The sequence below is a fragment of the Martes martes genome, assembly GCF_963455335.1.
Source record: "Martes martes genome assembly, chromosome: 5".
In the NCBI taxonomy this organism is placed as follows: Eukaryota; Metazoa; Chordata; class Mammalia; order Carnivora; family Mustelidae; genus Martes; species Martes martes.
Genome location: NC_137892.1, coordinates 60,211,191 through 60,239,071, shown reverse-complemented (window position 1 = coordinate 60,239,071; position 27,881 = coordinate 60,211,191). Strand labels below are relative to the sequence as shown.

Below are 27,881 nucleotides of genomic sequence, written 5' to 3'. Positions count from 1 at the left end.
AATTTCCTTTGCACTTACTCTCCATGCCATTCAATTAACACCTATTACAGTAACACCTCAATTATTCAGCATCATTGGGAAAGGAAAGTGTTCCTCAGAAGCAAATTTTCCAAACAACTAAGTCATTAATTTAGAAGCACCAAAGCTGAATAATGTTGACTTTACTTATAGAAAGACCTCTAGGTTCAAACCTTGGTTTTGCCACTTACTAGCGAAGTGGCTTTGAGCAAGTGTCAACACTGTTTCATCATCTGTAAAAGAGGAGATATACTAACTTCATAAAATTGTTGTGGGTTATTAAAGAAATCACATGAAAAAGTCTGGTACAACATTCTTTAAGTTATGGCTACAAAGTAATTCCAACTGCTATTGTGCACTAAAACAAAATAATTTCATCAAATGTACACACACACACACATATATATACACATATATATACTTTGAGATTTTTCTTAGAGGACAGTGAATGTAAATAAATCACCATTTGGAAACTCATTCATTCAACATTCACTCATTCAATAAATATTTATCAATTCAGGGGCACCTGGGTGGCTCAGTGGGTTAAAGCCTCTGTCTTCGGCTCAAGTCATAATCCCAGGGTCCTAGGATTGAGCTCCGCATCGGGCTCTCTGCTCAGCTCTCTCTCTCTCTCTGCCTCCCTCTCTGCCTATTTGTGATCTCTGTCTGTCAAATAAATAAATAAAAATCTAAAAATATATATATATTTATCAATTCAGTAGAGATATAGGACACAAAATCAATGTATAGAAATAATTTCTATATACTAATGATGAACTGATAGAGAAATTTTTAAAAGTAGTCCCATCTAGGGGTGCCTGGCTGGCTCAGTCAGTAGAGCATGTGACTCAATCTCAGAGTTTTAAATCTGAGCCCCATGTTGGATGGAGATTACTTAAAAATAAAATCTTTTAAAAAATTAGTAAAACTAGCCCCACTTACAAAACCATCGAAAAGACTAATATACAAATAAATTTACCCAAGGAGGTAACGAAGGAGTTTCTGCACACTGAAAACTATCAGACATTGTTCAAAAACTTGAAGTCACAAATAAATGGAAAGATATTCTTTACTCATGGGTTTGATGAATTAATACTGTTAAACTGTCCAAACTACCCAAAGTGATCTATACATTTTATATAATCCCTATCAAAATTTCAGTGACATTTTTCACAGAAATAGAAAAGATAATCCTAAAATTTGTATGGAACCACAAAAGATCCCAAACAGTCAAGCAATCTTAAGGAGGCATCACACTTGTTGATTTCAAACTACATTACAAAACTATAGAAATAACAATAGTATGGTATTGGCATAAAAACAGATACACAGATCAATGGAAGAGAATAGAGACCAAAGAAATACAGGCATATGTATGGTCAATTAATTTACAACGAAGAAGCCAAGATATAGAATGGAAAAAGGATAGTCTCTTCAATACATTGTGTTGAGAAATAGCTATGAAGAATGAAACTGGACCCCTAGTTTACACCATACACAAAAATCAAGTCAAAATGGATTAAAGACTTGAATGTAAGACCTGAAATCATAAAACTCCTACAGGAAAATATAGGGGGTAAGCTCCTTGACACTAGTCTTAGTAATAATTTTTGTGGATTTGACACCAAAAGCAAAACTAGCAAATAGGACATCAAAAGAAAACCTTCTGCACAGGAAAGGAAACAACCAAGAGAGTGAAAAGGCAACCTACAAAATGGTAGAAAACATCCATAAGTCATTATCTTGATAAGGGATTAACTTTAAAATATATAAGAAACTCCTACAACTCAATAGCAAAAAAACCCCAAGTAAACCAATTTGAAAAACAGGCAAAGATGGGGTGCCTGGGTGACTCAGTCAGTTGGGTATCGGACTCTTGATTTCAGCTCAGGTCATGATATCAGGGTCATGAGATCGAGCCCCACATAGAGCGCCACCCTAAGCATGGAGCCTGCTTAAGATTCTCTCTCTCTCCCTCCTTCTGCCCCTCCCATCCAACTCATGCATTCTCTATTAAAAAAAAAAAAATAGACAAAGGACTTAAATAGACATTTCTCCCAAGAAGACATACAAATGGTCAAGAGATATATGAAAAGGAATCCTAATCCTCGGGGAAATGCAAATCAAAATTATAATGAGATATCACCTCACACCTGTTAGAATATTATCAAAAAGACAAGAGATAAAATCTGTTGGTGAGGATGTACAGAAAAGGGAACTTCTGTGTACTGTTGGTGGCAATGTAAATTGATGCAATCACTATAAAAAAAAACAGCATGGCGGTCTCTCAAAAACTTAAGAATTAGATTAAATTTTGACCCTTTTAATAAAAGTGCACTCTAAAATAATTAAAAATAGAACTACCCTAAGATCTAACAATCCTATTTCTGAGCATATATCCAAAGGAAATAAAAACGGAGGTTTTGTTTTAAGCTTTTTTTTTTTTTTAAGATTTTATTTATTTATTTGACAGATAGAGATCACAAGTAGACAGAGAGGCAGGCAGAGAGAGAGGAGGAAGAGAGAGAGAGGAGGAAGCAGGCTCCCTGCTCAGCAGAGAGCCCGATGCGGGGCTCGATCCCAGAACCCTGGGATCACGACCTGAGCCGAAGGCAGAGGCTTTAACCCACTGAGCCACCCAGGTGCCCTAAGCTTTTTTATTTATTTGAGAGAGAGAGAAAAAAAGAGTAACTGAGCACAAGCTCACTTGTGGGGTGCAGAAGGAGTGGCAGACTCCCCACTGAGCAGGGAGCCTGATGTGCAGCTCAATTCCAGGACCCTGGGATCATTACCTGAGCAGAAAGCAGACACTTAACCAACTGAGCCACTGAGGAGCCCCAGGATTTTTATTTTTTATTTATTTTTTATTTTTATTTTTTTTAAGATTTTATTTATTTATTTGACAGACAGATCACAAGCAGGCTGAGATGCAGGCAGAGAGAGAGAAGGAAGCAGGCTCCCCGCTGAGCAGAGAGCCCGATGCGGGGCTCGATCCCAGACCCTGAGACCATGACCTGAGCCAAAGGCAGAGGCCTCAACCCACTGAGCCACCCAGGCGCCCCAGGATTTTTATATTTAAAGAATTTATTTTTAAGTAATTTCTACACCCAGCATGAAGCTCCAACTTAAAATCCTGAGATCAAGAGTCACACGCTGTACCAACTGAGCCAGCCAGGTGCCCCAAAAACAGGATTTTTAAAAGATCATCTTCTTGCCCATAGTCATGCAGCATAAACCACAATAACCAAGACACAGAAGCAACCTGTGTCTGTAAATGAATGAATGGACAAAGAAGATATGATACATATACAATGGAATATTATTCAGCCATCAGAAAGGACATTCCACAGTTTGCAACAACATGAATGGACCTTAGAGACATTATGCTAAGTGAAGTCAGACAGAGAAAAACAAATACTGTATGATCTCACGTGTAGAATAAAAAAAAATTAAAAAACAAAAACAAAAACAAAATAAACTCAGAGATACAGAGAACAAATTGGTAGTTATCAGAGGCACAGGGTTGGGGTGGGCTAAATGGGTGAAGATGGTTGAAAGATATAAATTCCAGTTATAAGATGAATAAGTTATAGGGACCTGATATACAACACAGTGATTACCATTAATAATAATGTATTATGTACTTGAAGGTTACTAAGGGTGAAGATCTTAAACACTCTCACAAAATGGCAATTATGTGAAGTGATACAGGTATTAGCTAACATTATGGTGGTGATCATTTTGCAATGTGTAAGTATATAAAATCAACATTGGATACCTTAAACTTACATAATAGTATATGTCAGTTAAATAAAATAAAGCTGAGGGGGAAAACTATATTAATAAGCCTTGGATAACAATATCTATAAAAATAATTATAAATAAATATTTATCAAGGACCAACTACGTGCAAAGTGACTAAGGACTCAGTAGTAAATGAGACAGACACCGTCCCTCTATACTCATGGAGTTTAGAGTCTACTAATCATTAATTAATTTCACTTTGTCTTACAGGATAGAGAATTAGGCAAGGATCAGATCACTCAGGGTTCTATATATTACAATAAAAAGTTTGAGTTTTATTCTAAATGTAATGAGTCGTCACATGACCAGATAGATGATCTTTTTTTTTTTTTTTAAGATTTTATTTTATTTATTTGTCAGAGAGAGTGAGCACAGGCAGACAGAGAGGCAGGCAGAGGCAGAGGGAGAAGCAGGCTCCCTGCTGAGCAAGGAGCCCGATGTGGGACTCGATCCCAGGACCCTGGGATCATGACCTGAGCCGAAGGCAGCTGCTTAACCAACTGAGCCACCCAGGCGTCCCGATAGATGATCTTTTTTAACAGAGAGAGAAAGCACACGGGCATGTGCAGTGGGGAGGGGCAGAGGGAGAAGAAAGCTCCAAGCCGGGCCAGGAGCCCAAGGTAGGGCTCTCTTTGACAACCCTGAGATGGTAACCTGAGCCAAAATCAAGAGTCAGATGCTTAACCAACTGAGCCACCCAGACACCCTAAGACAGATGATTTAAATGCACCAAGTATAGAGGTGCCTAGGTGGCACAGTTGGTTAAGCATCCAACTCTTAGCTTCTGCTCAGGTCATGATCCCAGCCAGGGGCCTGAGATGAAGCCCTGCATCACGCTCCACTCCCAGTCTGCTTGAGACTCCTCTCTCTTTGCCTCTTCCCCACCCCACCCCCCCACTCTCTCTCTCTCTGTTTCTTTCTCTAAAATTGTTTCTCTAAAATAAGTCTTAAAAAAATAAATGCACCGGGCACCTGGGTGGCTCAGTGGGTTAAGCCACTGCCTTCGGCTCAGGTCATGATCTCAGGGTCCTGGGATCGAGTCCCCCATCGGGCTCTCTGCTCAGCAGGGAGCCTGCTTCCCCGCCCCCCGCCTCTGCCTGCCTCTCTGTCTACTTGTGATCTCTGTCAAATAAATAAATAAAATCTTAAAAATAAATAAATAAATAAATAAATGCACCAAGTATATTAGGAATTATAGACTTTTTTATTATTTATTTTATTATTTATTTATTTTTTATTTTTTATTATTTTGCGCAATTAACACTGATTAATTTGACCGAGAGATCCCACCCCAAACACAGCAAAGATTTTCAAAGCTTTGTTAAATGGAGTAGCATTTTGCTTTTTTAAGAAAACATCTCTAATACCTCATTATACAGAAACATTAGTAAAGGAGCCACTTGAAGATGGATGATTCCTTTAGTTCTTTTGGGAAAAGAGTATGAAAACTTGACTATAGAATTAAGAACACTGGCCTAGAAATCAGAAGATCCCAGTCCTAGTCCTGCCTATGACTTCACAGCAAAGTAATCTTGTGCAAGCCATTTGAAGTTTTCAGTCTCAACTTCTCCTTTACTAAAATGGAGATAAATCTGACACGCTTACCACACATAAGAGTAGTGTGGATCAAAAGTGATAATGTTGACAGGGGAGAGTCGTCACCAACTAGACTGTCAACTAGAAACCACATCTTTTCTTGCTTTCAAAATAAATTTTCTGTGCTTGACTGATGTCCAAATCACACTGAAATATCAAGGCCTCTAAGCATGAATTAACTTTTGCAAAGGGCCAAGCCGATTTAGAAACTGGTAGGTGTGGGAGCACCAGGCTGACTCAGTCAAGGATGCCAATCTTGATCTCAGGGTTGTGAGTTCAAGCCCTATGTTGGGTGTAGAGATCACTTAATAAAATCTTAAAAAAAAAAAAAAAAAAAAGGTAAAGAAATTGGTAGGTGTGGCATTAATTGGAAACCATACACTTAATGAATCCTATTACATTTGAGATCCTATGCAATGTTATAACCAATTGCAAAGAATACTAAACTGGGTGCTTAATGGAAAATGATGTTTATCTTTTAATTACTTAGTGAGTTAAAAAAAAGTCAATGAGTTAAGAGTAAATGATATATTCTCCTAGACTTTTCAATGCTTTCAACATATTAAATTTATTTACTTCTTATAAGTCACTGAATTCAATTGTATTTGTCCTTAAATAGTTCATCTGAACTAGCCTAGCTTTAAATACCCTAGATTCTTTTTATTTTTTAAGATTTTTATTCATTTATGTGATAAAGAGACAAATAGAGTACATGAGCAGGGGAAAAGATCAGAGGGAGAAAGACAAGTAGGCCCCACGCTGAGCCAACTAGAGGCTCCATCTCACAACCCTGAGATCATGACCTGAGCCAAAATCAAGAATCACACAATTAACTGACAGAGCCACTCAGGTGCCCCTGGATTCTCTCATTTAAAATAAATGAAATAAATAAATAAATAAATAAATAACTTGAAGATAAGGATTCTTAAGCAGTTAGACAACATAAAACAATAAATCTCCAATGCAGTAGTTAGAGATAGAGATGTGTGTGTATGTATACAGAAAGTTGGATAAACCTGGATAAGCTTCCTATAAGGCTAGAGCTTGTAGAAATGGGGACTAAAGAGAAGAATTAATGAATAAGTGAACAAATGAATGAGTGAATGTGAAGTAAACAGCAGGAAGGCCTGACATGGACCAAAGATAATACTGTACCATGAACTGAGGAGTATTATTAACTTGACACTCCAAACTTACACGGTCAAAATAAATAGATAGTTATAAAGATAGATAAACACACCAAATCTCAAAAAATTTTTTAAATATCTAATTCTAGGGGTGCCTGGGTGGCTGAGTCAGTTAAGCATCTACCTTTGGCTCAAGTCATGATCCCAGGGTGCTGGGATCCAGTCCTGCATTGGGCTCCCTGCTCAGCGGGGAGTCTGCTTCTCCCTCTCCCTCTGCTGTTCCCCCCTGCTTGTGTCCTCTCTCTCTGTCAAATGAATTAATTTTTAAAAAAATCTTTAAAGTATCTAATTCTAAATGATTGGCCCAATATTATCAATCTCTTTTTTTATTTTAAAAGATAAAATAAAGGGTAATTATTTTGGAAAATATAGATGCATAAAATAAATGTTGACAGACAAGGGAAAGACACCAAAAAAGACTGGCTTTTTCCAGTGATTGGGTATTTTTTAATTGAACAAGATGCTGTATTTCTATCCTGTTACATGAAAAAAAATCACAAATTAACTTGGCATCACCAAAATATGCAATTCTTGTCAAATATACACTTTTCATTGTATTCTAAAGAAATGCTTTACCCTTACTACTGAAAAACAGCTACAGAATTACAGTACTTTTAAAAGAAAATTTTACATAGTCAAAAACATATGTAACTCTCAGTCTGCAAGCTTACTTGAGTTTTAGCTCTATTGAAAAGTACACTTTTCATTCAGAGTGACAAACTGAAATACACTTATTCCCTGTATCATAATTCTGATTTATATCTTATCCTTTCACTTTATATCATCGACTAGATTTTTTAAAGAAATACAATCTTCTGACAGTAAAGAAAAAAAAAAAACTAGACTTTTTATAGTTCAGTCCAAAACTGAGTAGAAACTCAGTTTCCTCTTAAGCGGTAAAATTTCAGTAGTTTCATTTTGGATGACAAACTAAAATAATGAACACTTTACATTATGTTATTTTTCACTGAAAATTTACTTAATAAATAAACAAAAAGGAAATCACATCTAAATAGAACTTTTTATGTGGTTAAAAAAATAAGTAACATAAAATTTACCACCTTAACCATTTTTAAGTGTACCATTTATTAATATTAAGTATATTCAGATTGTTGTGAAGCATCTCCAGAACTTTTTCATTTAGTAAATTTGAAACTCTATACACATTAAAAAGCAAATGTTCAATGGAAAGAACAGTGTTCAAATATAGATTCTATAAATACTGAAATGTATGACCTTAAGTTTCTAACTGCTTATGCCGCAGATTCTTTGTCCATAAAACAGAGTGTAACATCTACCTCATTAGGACTGTAAGATGATGATGAAGTCATTAGTGTAATATCCTGTGTTCCTTAGGTCATTCAAATATGTTAATAGTTTATTAAGAAATTAACCCTTTAACATTAACTCTTTATCTTTTTTGATGATCACAGATTTAAAGAGTAATGATTGATATTTTCATGGAGTAGAATTATTGCCTTTAAGTTATCACAACTGTCCATGTGATTGCGAAGCCAAATGAATCTTTGGCAATATCCTATGGAAAAGCATCTTTACTTATGCCAAGTAAGGGAGAAAGATTTCCTGGCTGCCTTCATAAGCTTCAGGCAAAAATGCTTATCCATTTCAAGCGTTCCAGTAACCATTCCCGCAAAGAACTTTAAAAAATAGAAAGTCAATTAATTAATTAATTAATGTGATTTTTTTCAATTTCCAACACATCTACAGAAGAACCACCATCCAAGTTAGAATATATCCTTTTTCCTTCCCTTAAAAACAATGAACCCCTTATCTGGAGATTCCTTGGGAGGGATCATAACCAAAACTTTGCTTCTTTCCTCCCCACATTGGTTCTATGTAACTTGGGAAGGTGATAAGATAAAACCCAAAATGGAATTTTCTTGTATTATAACATTAACTTAAATGGAAAAATGAAAATTTCTATCTTCATTTCAATTATCATGTCACAAGGAAACTTTGCTGTTAACACTGCAATCCACTGGAACACTGGATTTCAAGACTTTAAAACTGGCTTCAAAAGACGGTCTTTGATTTGACCTATGTGAGATCAAGGTTATCATCCACTTATGTGAATTAGAAATTCTTAGGGGCAATCCTTAAAAAGCTACATCAAAAGTAGAAAAACATACTCAATCAGAACCATAAAATAAAATGTATTTCAGAAACTAAAACATGCAAAAATCAATGATACATGATGTTAAACCATCTGGCTCTTCCATTTTTTTTCTTAATTCTTTTTTGTCAGTTTCTAAATAATTCCCCTTTTTCAAAATAAAGTGGTAACCCATGACCCATAGTATGGATAAATGCAACATAAATGTGTATTAAAAATTATTGGTCTTGCGGCGCCTGGGTGGCTTAGTGGGTTGAAGCCTCTGCCTTCAGCTCGGGTCATGATCTCAGGGTCCTGGGATTGAGTCCCGCGTCAGGCTCTCTGTTCGGTGGGGAGCCTGCTTCCCACCCCCTCTCCGCCTGCCTCTCTGCCAAATAAATAAAAATCCTTTAAAAAAAAAAAAAACACTACCAAGATTAAATGAAATCTCTCAAACTGAATTTTTTGGACTAATCTCTTTATCATAACCTACCAGAAGAAACAACTTGCTTATTTTTCCTGTTTTGTTGCTTTTTATAAGAACTTCCCTTTTTACAGGTACAATAAATTACATATGCAAATAAATAAAAGCAAAACAAGCAATCTGAATGGTGCTTTTTTATATGTGGCATAAAGCTTTGCAGTGCAGTTACTCTGAATGACCCACATAGAAGAAACCCTGGCTACAGGTAAAACTGTTTTATGCAGATGCACCTATTGCTAAAATAGAGTATCTTATGCCCTCTCTAGCAAACATTAAAAAAAAAAAAAGTCACCCTTCCTTCCCCCTAGTCAGCTATTTTAGTAGCCTGGTACATTACTAGTAAGTTACCTCTTCTCATTTTAGACATTAGGAAACAGCACATTCCAGAAATATTTAACTTCTGCCTTTAAAAAGGTTAAATGAATAATTCTCTCATCTCTGGAATGAAAGAGGTCTTAGAAACTAATTCTAAATTTTAAGACCCTCCAATTTGGATAATTTCAAGAGATTTAAGTTTCAAAAATATCCTGATGAACTTGCTAATATTACAGCTTTCTCTGTCAAGTAAAATAGTATGTCCAGAATCTCCCAAAAATAGGTAAAGGTCTTATTAAGTTTATCTTAATGTCAATCGACAAAATAAAACACTATCAATCAGCAAGATAAAATACTATCCCTCATCAACAGAAAAAAATACATATGAACATCCCAACAACCTCAGGATTCCACTGACTGAAAATAACTTGGAAGTCACCCAGAGAAGAGAACTAGTCATATGGTAGTAAACACAGAGGGAATAGCGAGGGCTCCCACGACTTTCAGACATCAGAAAAAAATGAGTCTCTCTTAGTCATAGTAAATTATGATTATATGGATTCCCATCAATACATCAACAGCTGGGAGAGAAGGTCAGAAACCCCTAATTCAGTCACATAATTCATTAAACTTAAAACTGAAGTATTCTCAGTGATAAGCTATATTTCACATAATATGAACTTATTATAATATACCTAAAATGGACTATTTTATTTAAAATCAAACAAGTTCAAGAATTGTCCTTTATAGTCCTCCAGCTTTGCTGATGGATCTTACCTGTTTGGAAATCTAAGAAATTATTAACCCTAGATTTTACTGATTCCTTTCGTCTTTCTACATAACTCACCTTGATCTGACCAAATGTCACAATTAGATAGCCTTTGCCAGTAGGAATGTAACTTAGGAAACTGAACCATCTCCCAAAACCTGTGACAGTGGCTATTTTTGTCAGAATAGGGCCTTGAATACTAAATAGTACTTACTTCAACTAGTTAAGTTTCCACAGATTTAAAAAGATATGAAATTATTATCTGTTAACTACAGACCATTACAAATGTGTACATGGCATTATATACACCTATTCATTTAGAGTAAATGGATAAAAGGATGATATTTTCTAATTAGAATTATACTTTATTTTGGCTAAAACTACTTAACTGAGTTGGTAGATAACATGGAAAGGCAACATCCATCTGTAACTGTTTCTTTCCCTTTTAATTTCTTCAACACACATAAAAAGATCAATGTTTAATTTGTGTATTATTTCCATATTAACAGAAAAAATGTGATAAAATAAACAACGTAGCAAAGTATCTCAAAGCAATCTTTATTAAAAGCCTGATGAACCTAAAATAAGAGATTTAACTTTTTTGTTTAGTTTAATGCAATTATCTCCCTCCCTCAACTGTAATCTAAATGACAGCAGGCTACCATACAAAGTAAGTAACTCTTACACATTTCAAAGGACAAGCAAAACACATAAGAAGTATATCCAAACATAAATTCTTATTATACAGCTATAGACAGCCAACTAGCAAAGGTAAGTGGACTTATTACAAAGACCCATGAATTTAAGTAATTTTTCTCTATTTAATAAGCATTTATGAAGAAAACATTTGAAGATGGTATGCTACGCTCTTATTTTTTTAAGATTTTATTTATTTATTTGAAAGAGAGAGAATGAGATAGACAGCATGAGACGAGGTAGGGTCAGAGGGAGAAGCAGACTCCCTGCTGAGCAGGGAGCCCAATGTGGGACTCAATCCCAGGACTCCAGGGTCATGACCTGACCTGAGCTGAAGGCAGTCGCTTAACCAACTGAGCCACTCAGGCTCCCGGGCATGCTACACTCTTATGCCAGGACCACCACTGCCTCTCCAATCAATAACTGGTTATTTTATAATTCATATCAAGACCATTGCCCTTACTAGAAGTTTTTTCAAATAAATGCCATTTTACTCAGGTTCCCACCAGAAAAATCAAATCGACCTGCATGTGCTCTTCATTGTTGATTTTACATGAATGTAAGCATGCTAAAATAATGGTCAAATTAAAGTACTTAAGGATTTTGTTTAGAACAGCAATTGTAAACTTTAGTTAACTCATCTCATACTAGATGTTCCAGATTTTATTAAACACATATTGACAACACTTACTGTATCTTTTAACCATACAGTAAAAAACCCTACCTTAATACTGTCAGTTACATTTCAAAGTTCTAATAAAATAGGAAATGAGATTTATGTAAAAGGCAATTATGCTAGTAATGATATATTACATAGGACTTATTCAAACTTATACTTAAATTTTTTTAATTCAAATATACTTTTAAGTAATTAAGTAATAATTAATATGGAGTTAGTATTTTACAAATAATCCACAACATATTTTGCAAGGGTCCCTGTTGACAGTGCAAGAGTGTTACAAATTTTATGACGAACTATTACACAAAAATGGAACATCAGTAATACACCATACTTTCTATCATCTCTATATGTCCATTTTCTTTCCTCTGAGCTTAAACTTATCTTGTTACAAATAGCAGAATAAATTTCAAATCCATCCATGCTTTATTACACCTAGGTAAAATGGAATTGACATTTTTTAACATCTCAGATCACTTATTTCCTGTTTTCACAATGGCAGAGAATAAATTCTGTTCATGTCACTTTCCCGTTTACAAACCTTACAGTGGGGGGCACACAGTAGCTCAGTTAGTTGACCATTTTACTCTTGGTTTCAGCCCAGGTCATGATCTCAGAGTTGTGAGATCCCAGGGATCAGGCTCCATACCCAGTGGAGAGCCTCCTTGGGACTCTCTTTCCTCTGTCTGTCCCTTCCCCTATTTGCACTCCCTCTCTAAAATAAATAGATGAATCTTTAAAAAAAACAAACAAACCTTACAGTGAGCCGCAAACAGCCTTAGGATGACTTCAGAATTGTTAGCCTGGCTTTCAGAAACTAGCCTTAGCTTCTCTGTGTCGCTTCTACCACCTCTCTAAAATTACCCCTCCCCGAAACACACACACTTACACACACCCCTAAAGTACTACTGAAACTTTGTTTCCAGGAAACCTCTTTATGGGATAACAGAACCAAACAGTGTTCCCCAACTAACACCTCTATGTACAGAAAATTACCAAATTAAATATCTAGATCCTCTTCTATTTAGTCTTCTTTCTGCTTCCTTTCTCAAGTGAGGCTGTCCACATTTGATGTCTCCACCTTCTTGCCTTATATTCAACTCCTCAAAATACTGCATGTTAACTTAGGTCCACTTCACTGAAACTGTCCGTAAGTTCACAGACAACCTCTTATTCTAAAAATTTAAGCCTTCATAGGCCTTCATTTGCAAAAATTCCCTGCCTTGCCTTCTGTGACAGTCACCAATCCTTGTGAGTTTCCCTCATATCTCTCTAGTGTTCCTTTTCAGTCTCAATCTCAAATTCCTCTTCCACTTGGCCCTTAAATATTACCATCTTTGGTCTCTTCACACTTCATTCCCATCTCATGGCTTCAAGTGCTCCATATCTAGGTACGACTGGCCTTTCAAACTGAACTCATCATCTTCCTCCTTACATCTCCTATCTGTTCTTCCTCCTGTAGTTCCTCCAAGGCTCATACTGAAATTTCTATCCATAATTACAGCCATCTTAAAAATCCTAATGTTTTCACATTTAAGCCATCAAGTCCTATGTATCCTAAATCCTAAGACCGAGTGCAAGGTAGAAATGATATATTATTACCATAGCTTACTTATTACAATAGTTTCCTAACATTGCTGTCTCCTTTACCCCACCCTCTGTGTTACTTCCAGAAGGATTCTTCTAAAATGCACCTCAGATGTCACTTTTCTGTTTAAAATTGTTTCTCTCTCAGGTCAAGCTGTCATTCAAGATCATTCTTGAAATAGTTCCTGTTTAACTTGCCAGACGTATCTGGCAACACATCCTCTACCTAACCTACAGCACATCCAGTCATACCAACTTTCTTACAGTCCACCAAATACAGCATTCTCCTTAGTACTTTCCTGTTTCTGAACATGTTTCTCTCTCTCCCTAGAATACTCTTTACTTTCTGCTCCCCTCCAACCCAAATTTGGCTAATGCTTATGTCTTGTTTAATAAACATCCTCTTAGAAATATCTCCTGGAGGCACCTGGGTGGCTCAGTTGGTTAAGCATCTGCCTTCAGCTCAGGTCATTATCCTAGGTCCTGGGATCCAGGCCTTCATTGGGCTCCCTGCTTAGCAGGGAGCCTACTACTCCCTCTCCCTCTGCCTGACACTCCCCCTGCTTATGCTCTCTATCAAATAAATAAATAAAATCTTAAAAAAAAAAGAGAGAGAGAGAAAGAAATATCTCCTGGAGGGCACCTGGGTGGCTTAGTAGGTTAAGCGTCTGCCTTCAGCTCAGGTCATGATCCCAGGGTCCTGGGATGGAGCCCCCACATCTGCTTTTCCCTCTCCCTCTGCCCCTCCTCCCTGCTTGTGCACTCTCTCTCTGTGTGTCAAATAAATAAATGAAATCTTTTTTAAAAAGAAAAAAAAAAAGAAATATCTCCTGGAAATATCATAGCCCTCCGCTGGATTCATGCCCTTTTGCAGAACTCCCATGTACCTTCTATTCCCATTATAGTGCTTGTTACTCAGTAAGGTAATTACTGATAGTGAGTTCCCTCATGTGCTCGCTTCAGCTGCACATATACTTAAAAAAAAAAAAAAAAAAGGACCTATAGTGAGTCCCCAGTGGATAGTGAACTCCTGGTGGGCAGAGAGTGCATTGTTATTCAGATCTTACTAAAGAGGGCTCAATGCAGTCTAACAGAGAGAGAAAGAGATGGTTAACACTTTTTAAATGAATAAAGGAATGGGGAGACAGCAGAAAGCTGAAGGAATATTACCCCCACCTCTTAAAATGTATACAAATTTATACTATCACTAAATAGTTACATGGGTTTTAAAAACTAATTTTAAATGCTATTTTGACAAAACCCAACTTTTTAAAAAGTTTCATTTTCAAAGGTCATTCTATACAAAATAAAAAACAAAAACAGGAATAACTGCTTCAAATGTATAAAAAATTAAAACTTGAACACTGTCCTGGATAGTCTTCATTGGTCCTGTCGGATATACCCTCTACCCTTTCTGCCGTGCTGTGACCTGGGAGGCTGATCTCTAAAGGAGGTATTATATCCTCTCCCTTGCGCTCTGGCTCCCACTTAGGCTCTTTGGAAAGGAGGCATCAGTAGATCAGAGGACAGGAAAAGAGGGAAGATCTCCTCTTTGCCAGGCCTCTAGCCTCTGTTTACAGTGGGTTTGACAGTGGCTGTGGTCCTCTTGGTAAAGTCACAGAACAGGTGAGTAGCCTTTCTTTTTTTTTTTTTTTTTAACATTTTATTTATTTATTTGACAGAGAGAGATCACAAGTAGGCAGAAAGACAGGCAGAGAGAGAGGGGGAAGCAGGCTCCCTGCTGAGCAGAGAGCCTGATGCAGGCGATCCCAGGACCCTGGGATCATGACCTGAGCAGAAGGCAGAGCCAGGCGCCCCGTAAGTAGCCTTTCTGCAATGACCATAGCACTTACCAGATTCTGGTAACTTCTCTGTCCCTGTTTCCCTTCAGAACTAAGGGAGTTGGGATGGGGGGTGGAAACTCTTTCCTTGTTGCTAATTCCTGGGTGTCCCTCTATCCCTAGTTAGTTTTGACCTTAAACTCTCTCCAGTTTTCCTTTTGAAGGAGCTATCCTGCTGGGGATCTGACTAATACAAACACAGCAACATCTGGCATCTAGGAGCATTTTGCCAGGGCTTGCTATGAGTTCTCTTGCTAATGTTATACCCATCTTACAGAAAAGCATCAGCACCCTTTAATGTTTAGTAAAAACTTGCCTACACCCAAACCTTTTTGGGCCTGAATTTATAAATCCAACTCACTTACATAATTGACCCAGTACCATTCAAATTCAAATAAACTAGTAAGTCATTTCCTCAAATGAATTCCTACCTGAAAACTATTCCCAGTATATACACATACATATTTGTGTATGTGTGCATGTATATGCACTTGATAATAAGAAACTTCACTCAGATTTCTCCATTACAGTATTTCTAAATGAAAAAAACAACTGTATTAGTCTCTCAGTTTAATTCAGGGTTTAAAAAATTGCTTATTGAAACACCTTTAATGGCTTCCTAATAATTGCTATTGCTTAAATGCACTGAATAAAATGTAATCATCACATAATTTTAATCCAATTATAAATGACAAATAGTTCATAATGCTGTGAAAAAATGAAACTAAGGAATTGTTTCTACTTTTTCTAATAGTTAGTACTATAGAAATGTACTGTAGTACTAGACTCAGTATGGTTGTACTATTGCTCCTGGAGCACATGGAACTTTCCAGATGCCCTAGTCCAAAAACAAACAGAAAACCAACAGGCCATATGCTGGTTGGAAGAGACTCGTAATTAGAAGAGAAAGTTTTTTTTGAGACATTACATATTTCTCATCTGTTTATTTCTGACTCTAAAATTTACTAAGGAAAGCAACTTAGGCCAGAGTACTTCACCTTTACATGCAAAAAGAATGGAGAAACAGCTTTACCTGAAATTATAACCTGAGCTCCTAACTGGCATCTTCCTCTCCAACAAGCATTACATTCAAGCTGTTAAATCTCATACCAGCTAAAGAATTTGGAGCTATTGTGGAACACTGTTGGTAGCTATATAATTCTGCCCACCTTCCTAGGAGCTGTAAAATGCCTTCCTTAACCTTTTTCCTTCACACCTCTCTTCTCTATTGCCTCCCACCCCAACTAAAAATGGTGGATACTTGTGAAGAGAACAATCCAAGCATTCCCGTCCCACTCCCCACCCTCACAACTCCCGTTATATTTTCCCCATATCAAGCAATGAAACACTCAGGCAAAAGGTTAAGACGGGCAATGAAGTAAGAAACCTGAGTTTGAATCCAGACTGTGCAACTTACTATATGGCCTTGGACAAAGTGTATAACTTCAGTGAAACTCACTTTCCCTCTATGTAAAATGAGGTTTATATCTACTTTATGAAGTTGCTGAAGGGATTACGCAAGAAAAGCCAGACATAAAAAGACAAACATTGCATGGTGACACTCATACACGGTACTCAGAATAGTCAAATTCATGTGACAAAAACAGAGAACGATGGGTGCCAGAAGCTGGAGGGAAGAGAAAATAGGGATTTATTTATTGGGTATAAAGTTTCAGTTTGGAGCAATGAAAATGTTCTAGAGATGGACGGTGCTGACAGTTGGATAACAATGTGAATGTACTGAATGCCATTAAAATGTACACCTAAAAATGGTCAAAATGGTAAATTTTATGTTATATATGTTATCATGATTTTAAAAAAACAAGATAAGAATAGTCTATCAGTAATCCATATCAAAGGACTTTTCCCTTCCTTATTAGAATCAGGTATATGGAAGGGGGAAAAAACCCTTCCCTTTCCTTATTGTTATTCCAGCTCTGCAAATTGAAGCTAACTGGCAAAGGCATAGAGAAGAGTGCGTTGATCAAAGAGCCCAAACCTTCACAAATTAGAAATTCAAACTACCCTAAATTCCAAATCAATTAACTTATGTAACAAAAACATAAAGATTTCAAACAAATATCAGGTTTTATTTATAATGTAGCATTTCTGGAGTTGTATTTGTGTAAGATTGAATAAGATTGTGTTTAAGTGGGGCACCTAGGTGGCTCAGGTGGTTGAATGGCCAACTCAATTTCGGTGGGGGTCATGATCTCGGGGACCCGGGACAGAACCCCACATCTAGCTCTGCACCCAGTGGGCAGTCTGATGGAGGCTTCTCTCTCTCCCTCTGTCCCTAACCCTGCTCAGGGGTTCTCTCTAAAATAAGCAAATCTTTAAAGGAGAAAAAAAGATTTTGTTTAACGACACTACAACAATATTTTTCACTTAACCAAAGTATTGACATGAACTTTAAACTATTATGTAATCCATGATTCTCTGCTGAATCAAATCCATACATAAACCTTTGTGAAATATATATGAACCTCTCATTTTATTTATTTATTTATTTTTTAGAGAGGTAGAATGGGGGTGAGGAGGAGAAAGAATCTTAAGCAGACTCCATCCTCTCATTTTAAAAGAGGCAGCTATGGAATAATGAAAGAAACACTGACCTTAGCACCAAAAAAAATCTAAATACAGCTCAGTTCTGCCACATATTAACTCTATTACCCTACCTAAGTAAGTCAATTTCTACCTATAAATCTCAATAGCCAATGACAATTACCACCTATCTCCCAAAATTATTGTGAGATTTAAATAAGACAAGGTACATTAAAACACCTTGAAACTATAAAGTATAATTCTGTTTATATTGCTAAATTTTTTGAAATACAACGAAAAGGAAACTATTCTATCCAAAATTCATATTAAAAATATATATGTGGGGAGCCTGGGTGACTCAGTCAGTTAAGTGATGGACTCTTGATTTCAGCTCAGGTCATGATCTCAGGATCCTGGGATCAAGCCCCGAATGGGGCTCCTTGCTCAGTGGGAGCCTTCTTTTTCCTCTGCCTGCTTCTCCCTCTGCCTGCCACTCCCCCTGCTTGTGCTCAGAAGTGTGCGTGCTCTCTCCCTCTCTGTCAAATAAATAAAAATCTTTAAAAAAATAAAAAATAGAAATAAAAACATATATATTTAAAAATACACACACATTTCTGAGTAATACAACTAGGTAATCTCCTACAGTCCTAAAATGCACAAAATGACCACTAAACGCCCCTCTTATAGAAAACTCTTCTTTAGAAATTACATAATAATCCTGGTACCAAATATGAGAATATTGAGGAGAAAATAAACTAGATGTAGTGACATTGTGTTGCAATATGTTTATAAGCTCTTTGTAAATTAAATCCTTAACTCATTTATTCCACAGATATCTAACCAGAATTCTAAGCACTGTGCTAACCAGTGAGAATACATTTGAAAAGATGACACTATGGTTCTTGTCCTCAGGGAGATTCCAATCTAGATAAAACACTAAACAGAACATTACACAAATAATTCATTAATTTATAATGGATGTGAAAAGGAAAAGGAGAGGTTGCAATGAGTGCACAGATTAAGGGAAGGGGGTCTAATCCAACCTGGGAAATTTACAAGAAATAATTATACCAGTTGTACCATCCTTTGTCAATACAATAGGTTTTAAGGGTTCAATAGATCTTAGCTATTTCTATCAATGTTATTATAAAAGCCATATGCTCCACTGTCATAATTAGAACAAGTACATCCCTGGGGTTCAGGAAATAAGACAGTCAATCTTATTACCTAGGAAACCCCAGATAAACTAGACCCACCGCTCAATTCCTCAGTAAAAATACAAAACAAAACAAACAAACAAAAAACAGGCTCCAGGGAACATAGGTTCTTACCCCAATTTATCTCATACTTTATATATCCTTGAGTAATTATGCTGATGCTTACAGGTTTCCTCAATTATAGTTGAGAACTGTCTGAAATGCTCTAACCCCAAGTATTTTCATGACTTATACTTTAAATATTACTCAGGATTCTGCTTAAATGTCTCCTTTCCAAGAACCTTCCCCTGACCAACCAGTCTAATGTAGCCTCCCAGTCTTTCTCTATATTACACTACTCCACTATAATTTTTTAGCACTATGACTATCTGAAATTGCCTACTGTATTTATTTACTTTGTTTATTGTTATGTTTTTCCTTCAGCTTGAAAGTAAGTCCCATGAAAGGAGGGGACTCACTGTACTCTCTCTGTATCTTTACAATACATCTTCCTTACCAAAGATCTCCAGTTTTGCTTAGGCAGCTCAGGTACAAGGGAGCAAGGTTTCCAATCCAGAGGATGAAGATGACTGACTTAGGCCAATTATGGTAATCCCATTACCTTTGCCAGTAATTGGTTTAGGGTAGGGAATTTTACAATTCTCTTCAATAAGGCATAAGAAGATAACTGCTAAGCAACTTCAAGAAGAGGTTTTCCTCCCTGATTAATGAGACCCAAAAAGGAAAAGCCTTGTCTTTCCTCCTGCCTTTGACTTGGTAGTATGAGGTAGTGGTACTGGGAAAGTGGTATGTTGGTAAGAGGGAAACCATGAGGACTGGCAAAGAAACTGAGCCAGAACCCTGATATTCTTGAGTCACTCAATCAACTCTGAAACTACCTCTTCCAGACATCCTGTTATGTGAGATTTATTTTTAAACTCTGATCAATTAAACTATTTTCTATCTCCTGTCTTAATACCTGCCGCCAAAAGCATGATAAACCCTTAAGCCTCTGTTTCTTCTATTAACATTAACAGAAAATAGCACCTAACAGTTTAGTGAATTCTTAAAAGGATTAAATGGGACAATGCAAGTAATGGGTCAAATACAAACAAAATATTTAAGTGATAGCATTGCTGTTTTGTTAATATTAAAGAATAAACTTTCTATGGCAAAACTCCACAAGCTCTTTATGAAATACTTAGGATTTTCTTATTTTTCAGAAAACATTTATTTTAATCCTATCAAATGTAATCATTTTAATAGAGTAATTCATTTACCTGGCTTTCGTCTATCAGTAAAGTAGCTGTATTTCTTTCTCAAGTTTGAAGTAGGTAAATAAAAGGAAAATCAAGCCAAATATCAGATCACTAAAGAAAAATAATCATATCAATTTCAGGCAAGAGCCTGTTCTTGGCATCAACTCCTCTCTTAGCTTACACATACAGAGCCACATGCAAATTTTCATCTACTATTCTCACCTTCACAAGCATTTCATCAGTATTTTAATATGGCTTAGATTATATTATGAATAACTCAACTATATTAGTTATTAAAACTATACTATGGGGCACCTGGGTGGTTCAGTCGTTAACCATCTGCCTTTGGCTCTGGTCATGAACTCAGGGTCCTGAGATCTAGCCCCAGATCAGGCTCCCTGCTCAGCAGGAAGACTGATTCTTCCTCTCGCACTCCGCCTTCCCTCTCTCATTCTCTCTCTCTCTCTCTCTCTCTGTCAAATAAATAAATAAAATATTTTAAAAATAAGTAAGTAAAACTATACCATACCTACAATTACCAAAAAAAAACAAAAAACAAAAAACAAAACTTTCAAAATAGAAAAAAAAAATAGTGTTACACTTCAGTCTCTACAATTTTTTCTGTGAACTATTTGTATGATATGCCATGAAGTAAAATTAATGCAGAAGATCAAAAATAGGAGATAGCAGGGTCATCGGTTCAAGCTTACTCTAGCTGAATTGTGATTCAAAATGTTACAGTGGTTCATTACTGCTGGAAAGATGTTTAGGGTCCTCCATGAAATAAGATCATCAAAATTCCTAAAATAAAATGTCAGAGTTGTTTCATCATTACTAAAAATCGTGACACCAACTTAAGTCTCTCTTTTGAAGATGAATAAGAAATGAATATTAATTCTTCCATTGCACCGAACTGTCCAGGCTCTTTTGAGTCCAGATAAATTTTTAGTTCTGTCAATATTACAATAACTTTATTAGCTCCACTTTTCAAAAATCTTTATTAACCTACTCTGACAAAAAGTACCAGTTACCCATTATGACCAAACATAAATTCAGACAGGGCTAGCTAAAGGGCTATTAAAAGTCACCTGGAAAAACTCTATTATTCCCTGGGTGGACCATTTCTCCATCTGTTTTTCAATCTCCTCACACCGTGAATAAGAATATATAGTTTGGGAAAGTAAGAATAGCATCTATATTCCTCTACTATTACTGAAAACAAGTAGGACATAAATTTTGGTGGACCACTCTTCAGACCATTTTTGGTGGAATTCATTGTTTTGGCATAATAGTCAAATAATTCACAGTCTTAGTCATATTAAGTCATATACATATATTAATAAAACCTTACATGAATAGATGCTAAATATGTAAAATACATATAAAATCAGATAAGCAAAGTTTAAAATCTATATATAAGCAGTTATTTTTTATTCTAAACTCTCTTCAGATATTAACAAATATATCTTATTCTATTACTCCATTGCTATTTTAAGTCCTTCCCCAAGGAAACAGTAAGTTATTAATAAAATTAATATTTTAGCACATTTACAGAGAGGCTCACTTATTACAAATCAACAATATATCACCAGCATGCACATGTTTCGTATCATTCCCATACCAACGTCAAAGCAATAATGTAGACACAACAGTAGAGAATATCTCCATGTATTCCAAAATAAAATTATAATTATCTTCAATATGTATTTTAAGCTATATAGTCTAAGAAGTACTATCATGTTTTCTAAATCCAGTACATTAAACCTCAATCCTATGCCCCAAAATTTAACAGTTGTGATCTCTATAGAAAAAGATTCTAAATTCAAAATTATTTTTTCCCAAATATTACTTTTAACTAAACTGTAAGGTTGAAGTGTTAATAAACTACAATGTATGGGGGCGCCTGGGTGGCTCAGTGGGTTAAGGCCTCTGCCTTCGGCTCAGGTCATGATCTCAGGGTCCTGGGATGGAGCCCCGCATCGGGAGCCCGCTTCCTCCTCTCTCTGCCTGCCTCTCTGCCTACTTGTGATCTCTGTCTGTCAAATAAATAAATAAAATCTTTAAAAAAAAAAACAAAACTACAATGTATGTATTATTTCAACCCCTGCCCACAGTCTATGTTTTAACTGTAAAACAAAATTATTCTATTTCCTAGTAATAATTGAAGATGTGAGATACGTTTGGTTTTCATCCTAATTTGGTTTTATATGGCAAACTGCCTCTAAAGCATGGAAATAAACCTTTCATTCTTTTCTTTCACAGCACTGAAAAAATACATTACAATACTAAAACTATTTCTAAGAGCCAAAAAAAAATCTCTGGATAAACAATACTAAAATTTAACTCTCAACATCTTACATCTTTTTTTCTCTAGGTTTGTTCCTTCACAAAAGTTGGTTTTTAGATTCTTCTACAATAATGGAAAAGAGATCAATCAATAGAAAAAATCTCACAGATAAGATGACATGTTAGATACAAGTTATTTAGTATTTTGGAGTAAACATCCTGGGGATTGGGAAGGGCAGAGTCAATTTAAAACAGAAAATATCATTCCCAAAAAAGTATTCCTTCACTAGTTTTAGAAATCTTGATTTAACTATTAAATGCCCATCAGACAAATTTCTGAAGAGATATGCATTACTTCACTTGTCTTAACTTTATTTCCTTCAGAAAGGAAGGAAGAAAAGTTTACAGTTTTTTTTAGAGGAGTGACAATAATAAAAAAGGGGGGACTAAGGTGATGCTGGCAGATATTAATCCCTACAATCCCTCTATGACATGGCATAGTATTTAAATTGTGCATTAGACCTAGCCACTTAAAAATGAACATATGGTATTTGTTTCTTGGTATATCCAACTAAAAGATTCATAACCGAAAAACCAAAGTTACTTTTCAGAGCCCCAGGTTAGATGCACAGTTTGATTTCTGTGGTTTCTCACAAGTTTACTTAATATGATGTCACCGTTTGGTATGTGTACCTTATGTTTAACTTTGCTTTAAAGAAGATTCATCTTTCTGTGCTATGACATAATTTTAAAAGAGGCAGTTAGTTTAATAAGAGTACTATCACCACTCATGTATTTACAGGTGCCAGTTAGTCTTTCTGTGGCCATGTGGGGTACAATATGGCTCAAAGTTAAGCAATGTTTCTTAGAATAATTGTTCACAGCTACCATGCCTATCTAATTTCAAAATTTAAGCAGTCAAATAAAATTCCTGGAAGGAAAAATTTTAAGAAACAAGCATTCTCCATTATTTTAGGCTTCCAACTTCCACTCATAAAATTTCTATGCCTTGCTCACACCACACACAAATCGGCAGTCTGTCAAAATGGTACACCAAAGGTTAAGAATTCATATGTGATCAAATCTTTAAAGTCTGTTTTATCTTATTATGTAATACCATTCCCTTAAACTACAGCATCCTAACCTAGATCAGGAAGGCAATCTGGTATACCGAAAAAATGTATCTTTCAGCTTTAACCACAAGTTCTAAAGGTAGAGTAATCTTTACTGGAAACCCAGTTCGTAATGTGTCCCTGGGCGAATTATTTAACTAGTCTGAGTTTTAGTTTTCTTATCTCTTTAACGGAGAAAAAAAAATTACTATGTTGCAGAATCGCTGGGAAAATTAAAGAAAAAACACATGATGCCGGAACACAGGGGCTGGCATGTAGAATGACAAATAATAATTACTGTTTTGTTGTCATTGGCTATTTTTTAAATATGACGAAGCTAGAGAATGTGGAACTCAAATTTCCAAATTCCTTATTTTGGAGGTAATTGAAAAAAAAAAAACTTTTTCCACCCTGAAAAAAAAATCTCTTTGAGTCTAACATCTTCATTTATTCAACAGTATTTATTTGGCGCTTTCAATATTTGAAGGCACTATCCTTAAGGTTAGGGATACCTCAGAGAAGAAATTAGAAATAACATTCCTTGCCCTAAAAAAACTTACATTTTAGAGGAAGCTAGACATTAAACAAGCAATTACATAGTTACTTAATTATAATTGTGATCAGTGTTAGGAAGAAAACCTGCTAAAGGGGGAAATGACCTAACAGGATCAGAATTTAAATTTCTATGCAAAGATACCACCGCCCACCAAGGGTTTTCAATCACTTGCTCTGTAATTAAAAGAATCCAACTCTTTGTATAGACTGGATCCTCTGGTCTTTAAAACAGCAAAAAAGGGGTGGCTACATGGCTCAGTTGAGTGTCCAACTCCTCATTTTAGTTCAGGTCATGATCTGAGGGTCTTCAGAGAGCCCAGCAGTGGGCTCTGTGCTGGGTGTGAAGCCTACTTAAAGTTCTCTCTCTCTCTCTCTCTCCCTCCCTCTCCCTATGCTCCTCCTCTCCCTACCATCTCTCCCTTAAAAAAAAATAAAATTAAATTAAAACAACAAAATTAGCAATTAACTTGACTTTGGACATTTTTATGCCCAGAACGATACACTAAAACTTTAGCTACTATATAAAACCTACAAATTAATTTCAAATATTCCATACAGTAAGCTATTAATGAAAGAGAAAGCAAAGATAATAATATAGGTAAGCAATTGTCAGCTATCCACCATGAACTCATTAGGAGACACATTTCCTGGTAGAGTATAAAGCCAGTATTTTCATATGCATGCCATTATTCATAACTCATTTTTTCAGAAAGTTTTTATTAAAATAAAATAAATAAGTACATATTTATTACTGAAAAAGAAGTTATTTCTGTGATTTTTAGGATCAGAACAATTCTAACTTTCTTACTAAAGGAGAATTCTTTTTTGCTCAGGTACTTTTTAAAATATGACACCTTAATTTTTTTTTTTTTTTAATCTGGTAACATCCACTTTAAGGACAACTTCAAGATCCCTATCTTCAGAAGTTAGCACACTGTTGTAGAATAGTGCCATTAAACTCCCAAGTGAATAATAAAAGGGAAACCTGAGAGGTCAAATCAATTCTCCCATCAAAATGAAGCTAAGGTTATTCTATAAAATAGAATCTACCTCAAACAACATTCACCCAGAAATTAATGCAACAACAATTAATCCAGAACAATGACTGTCAATTCCCCAAAAGTGGCCTCTTCATCTATATTTAGTTCATAAGGCAAACTAGTCCAGGATTCCTGCTGCCAATTATAATGAATGGAAGAAATATATTTGAATCAAATAGCACCATCTAGCAGAACCTTCACCACTTTACTTTCAACAGTAGATATTACTTGGCGTTCAGTTTGGTAGACTGGACAGCAAAAGTGGCAATTATCTGTTTTCGTGACAGAATCACAAAATTAGGCTAGAAAGAACCAGAGACACATCACATTCTCATTATTATCCCATAATTTTAAAAAAAAATTTTTTTTAGGAAGTTATCAGGATACAAATTAGAGTCAACATTCCTGGGAGTCTAACTAAAATCCAAAATTACTTTGATTTTCAAATTCAACCAACCCCAAATGCCTCAACACATTTCAATTCCTTCATGCTCAGTAATATGAAATCCCAATACTCTGTAATCATTAAAACATCTAGCTTTTAATCTTATCAGGTATAGTACAACCAAATGATTAATGCACATAAATTGGGCTGTTATTTCAAAACTTCAGTTCTAGTAACTTCTGTTTCTTAACCAGGCTATATTATTGCCTTTTGTATATTTCACGGCACATCAACTAGTTCCTAAATGTAGCTCCTCAGAAAATACCTCTGGAAACAAAACAAAACCAAACCAGCATCTCTCCTTAAATTTTTTGGTTGTTTTGCTCCATCAAGGCCTGCCACCCCTAAATCTTATGGGAATGGTGTGTTGCTGCCAACACTAAGATTAGGAAATGTTCCCATCCCTAGGGCACAAGAAACTTTCAGACTACTAACTGCCTAAAGGAGGGAAAGTCGGTCGTCTGAATATTTGGTTTTTATTTACACGCCTCTATTTCCAAGCGCAAGGTAACCAAAGTAGCTCTTCAGAGATGCTCTCGGACTTTTCCCCAGCGTGAACCCCCTCGGAAAGGCAGAGCGCGTTCAGTGACAAGGATAAGCCTCCCCCTCAAAGTGGAGGTGGTTACTGGGAATCACCGATCTGCTGCACAGAAAAGAGGGTTTCTTCCTCAGTGGTCACAGTCACTATTCGCTCTCATTTTTAGTAACAACCAAATCACCGTTACAAGTACGTAAGAATAGCAGCAAACCACCCTGCTTCGCAGTGTGCCGTGACAGCAGCATCCCGGGCCGGGAGGGGCTCTTTTCTCGCCTGCCTCCTCCGGGCTCCCACCAGAGTTAACACCTGTATCTCCCCACCTCAACGTTTCTCGCCTACCGGCAAATCCCTTTTCGGACCACTGCTCCCAGCGCACTCCAGACAACCTTCCTCCCCCCGCCCGGCCGCTGCGGCTCACACAACTCCCAACCCAGCGCGCCCCGCGACCACCGCCCAGCGGGGGCCGCCCGGCCCGCAGCCCGGGCAGCCGCGGCTCCCCGACGTTGGGGAGGCGGCAAGTCTGCAAAAAAAAAGTTCTCCAGCCGCCAGCGCGGAGTTGGGTCTGCCCGCGAGGCAGAAACACCAGCCTGCTCCAGCAGATCCCGCTTCTCGCCAGCACACTCTTCCTCTCCGGGAACTCGGTCCTTCTTAGACTCCCAAACTTCAGCAGCGCCACAACGGGCGCCGACCACCCCTGATCTGCCAGGCGCCGGGCAGCACGGAAGCCGCCTCTCTTCACCGGCTGAAGAAAGCCCCGACGCCCACCCGGCCCACGCCCGCACACGCCCTCCGCGCCCCGCGCGCGTCTCCGCGCCCCGCGGGGCCCCGCTCGGCCGCTCCGCGCCCGGCTTCCGCCCGCCGCGCGCCCGGCACTGCCGCCCTCACCTCGCCGGGTGATCCCGGCCCCAAGCCCCGGCGCCGGAGCCCCTGGCCGCGGCGCCCCTCTCCCTGCCTGCCCCCGACCCCAGCCCGCCCCTCCAAACACCCACAGTCTCACTGCGAGCCCTCCTCCACGCAGCTGCCCCCCTCCGCCCTCCCCGCGACCCTCGGCAGCGCTCCGGGTCCCCGCAGCCCCGGACCCCAGCTCTAAAGTTACTTTGTGAGGAGGTGAACCCGCGGGTTATTTCCCCCAATCACCCAAACAAGTTTCCATCCTCGGCACCAGCACCGCCACCGCCCCCCAGCACACCCGCTCCCTCCCGCAGGCAGCCCCCCAAGGCCGCCCGCCCCGCGCGAGCACCTCTTGGGAAATAGCCGCTCCCCGCACCGCACGCCCCCACCTCGTGTACCCCTCCCCCTGCCAGCCCACCCCCGGCTCTCCCCAGGCGGAGAGTGTCTGGGTCTGTGTGTCTCCGAGAGAGTGTGCGAGTGCGTGCGTGTGTGTGCGCGCGTGTGAAGGCGGAGGTGGGTGAGAAGCGGAGACACTTACTTCTCCCGGGCCTGGCTGTCGGACGGGACGGCGCTGCTGTTACTCTTGCCTTTGCCGTACATGCTTGTGCCGAGAGCAGCTCCCACTGTCACGCACCTGTCAACCCATCACAGCCTCCCCGGGAACAGCCCCGTCCCCATGGCGACCCACGCAGCCACCCCCACTATTGGCCGCCCCACGCCAAAGCTCCACCCCCTTCGCCCAGGCAACGCGCGAGACTGACAGGCCTCCCCCTCCCTCCGGCCTTGCGAAGCGCGCGGTGGCTGCTACAGTCTAAGCGGCAGTCTCCTCCCTCCTTTCCCTCCCTCTCGGGTTCCCTCCCTCCTTCCCTCTCCGTTCTCCTCCCTCCTCCCGCTCTCTTTCCCCCCTCCCCCCTCCGAACCCCGGC

At 37.9% G+C, this 27,881-nt stretch overlaps 1 protein-coding gene across 4 annotated transcripts in view; it reads right to left on the bottom strand.

Annotated features, from left to right (window-relative positions):
- The window catches only part of SSBP2 (single stranded DNA binding protein 2), a 298,558-nt gene extending 270,883 nt beyond the window's left edge, over positions 1-27,675 (bottom strand). For all 4 annotated transcript variants that reach the window (XM_080804679.1, XM_080804678.1, XM_080804680.1 and 1 more), the window contains exon 1: positions 27,494-27,675. In XM_080804679.1, coding sequence (XP_080660805.1) covers positions 27,494-27,555 — 62 coding nt within the window. In that variant the 5' untranslated portion in view covers positions 27,556-27,675. The remainder of the gene's footprint in view (positions 1-27,493) is intronic.
- Positions 27,676-27,881: the final 206 nt, after the last annotated feature.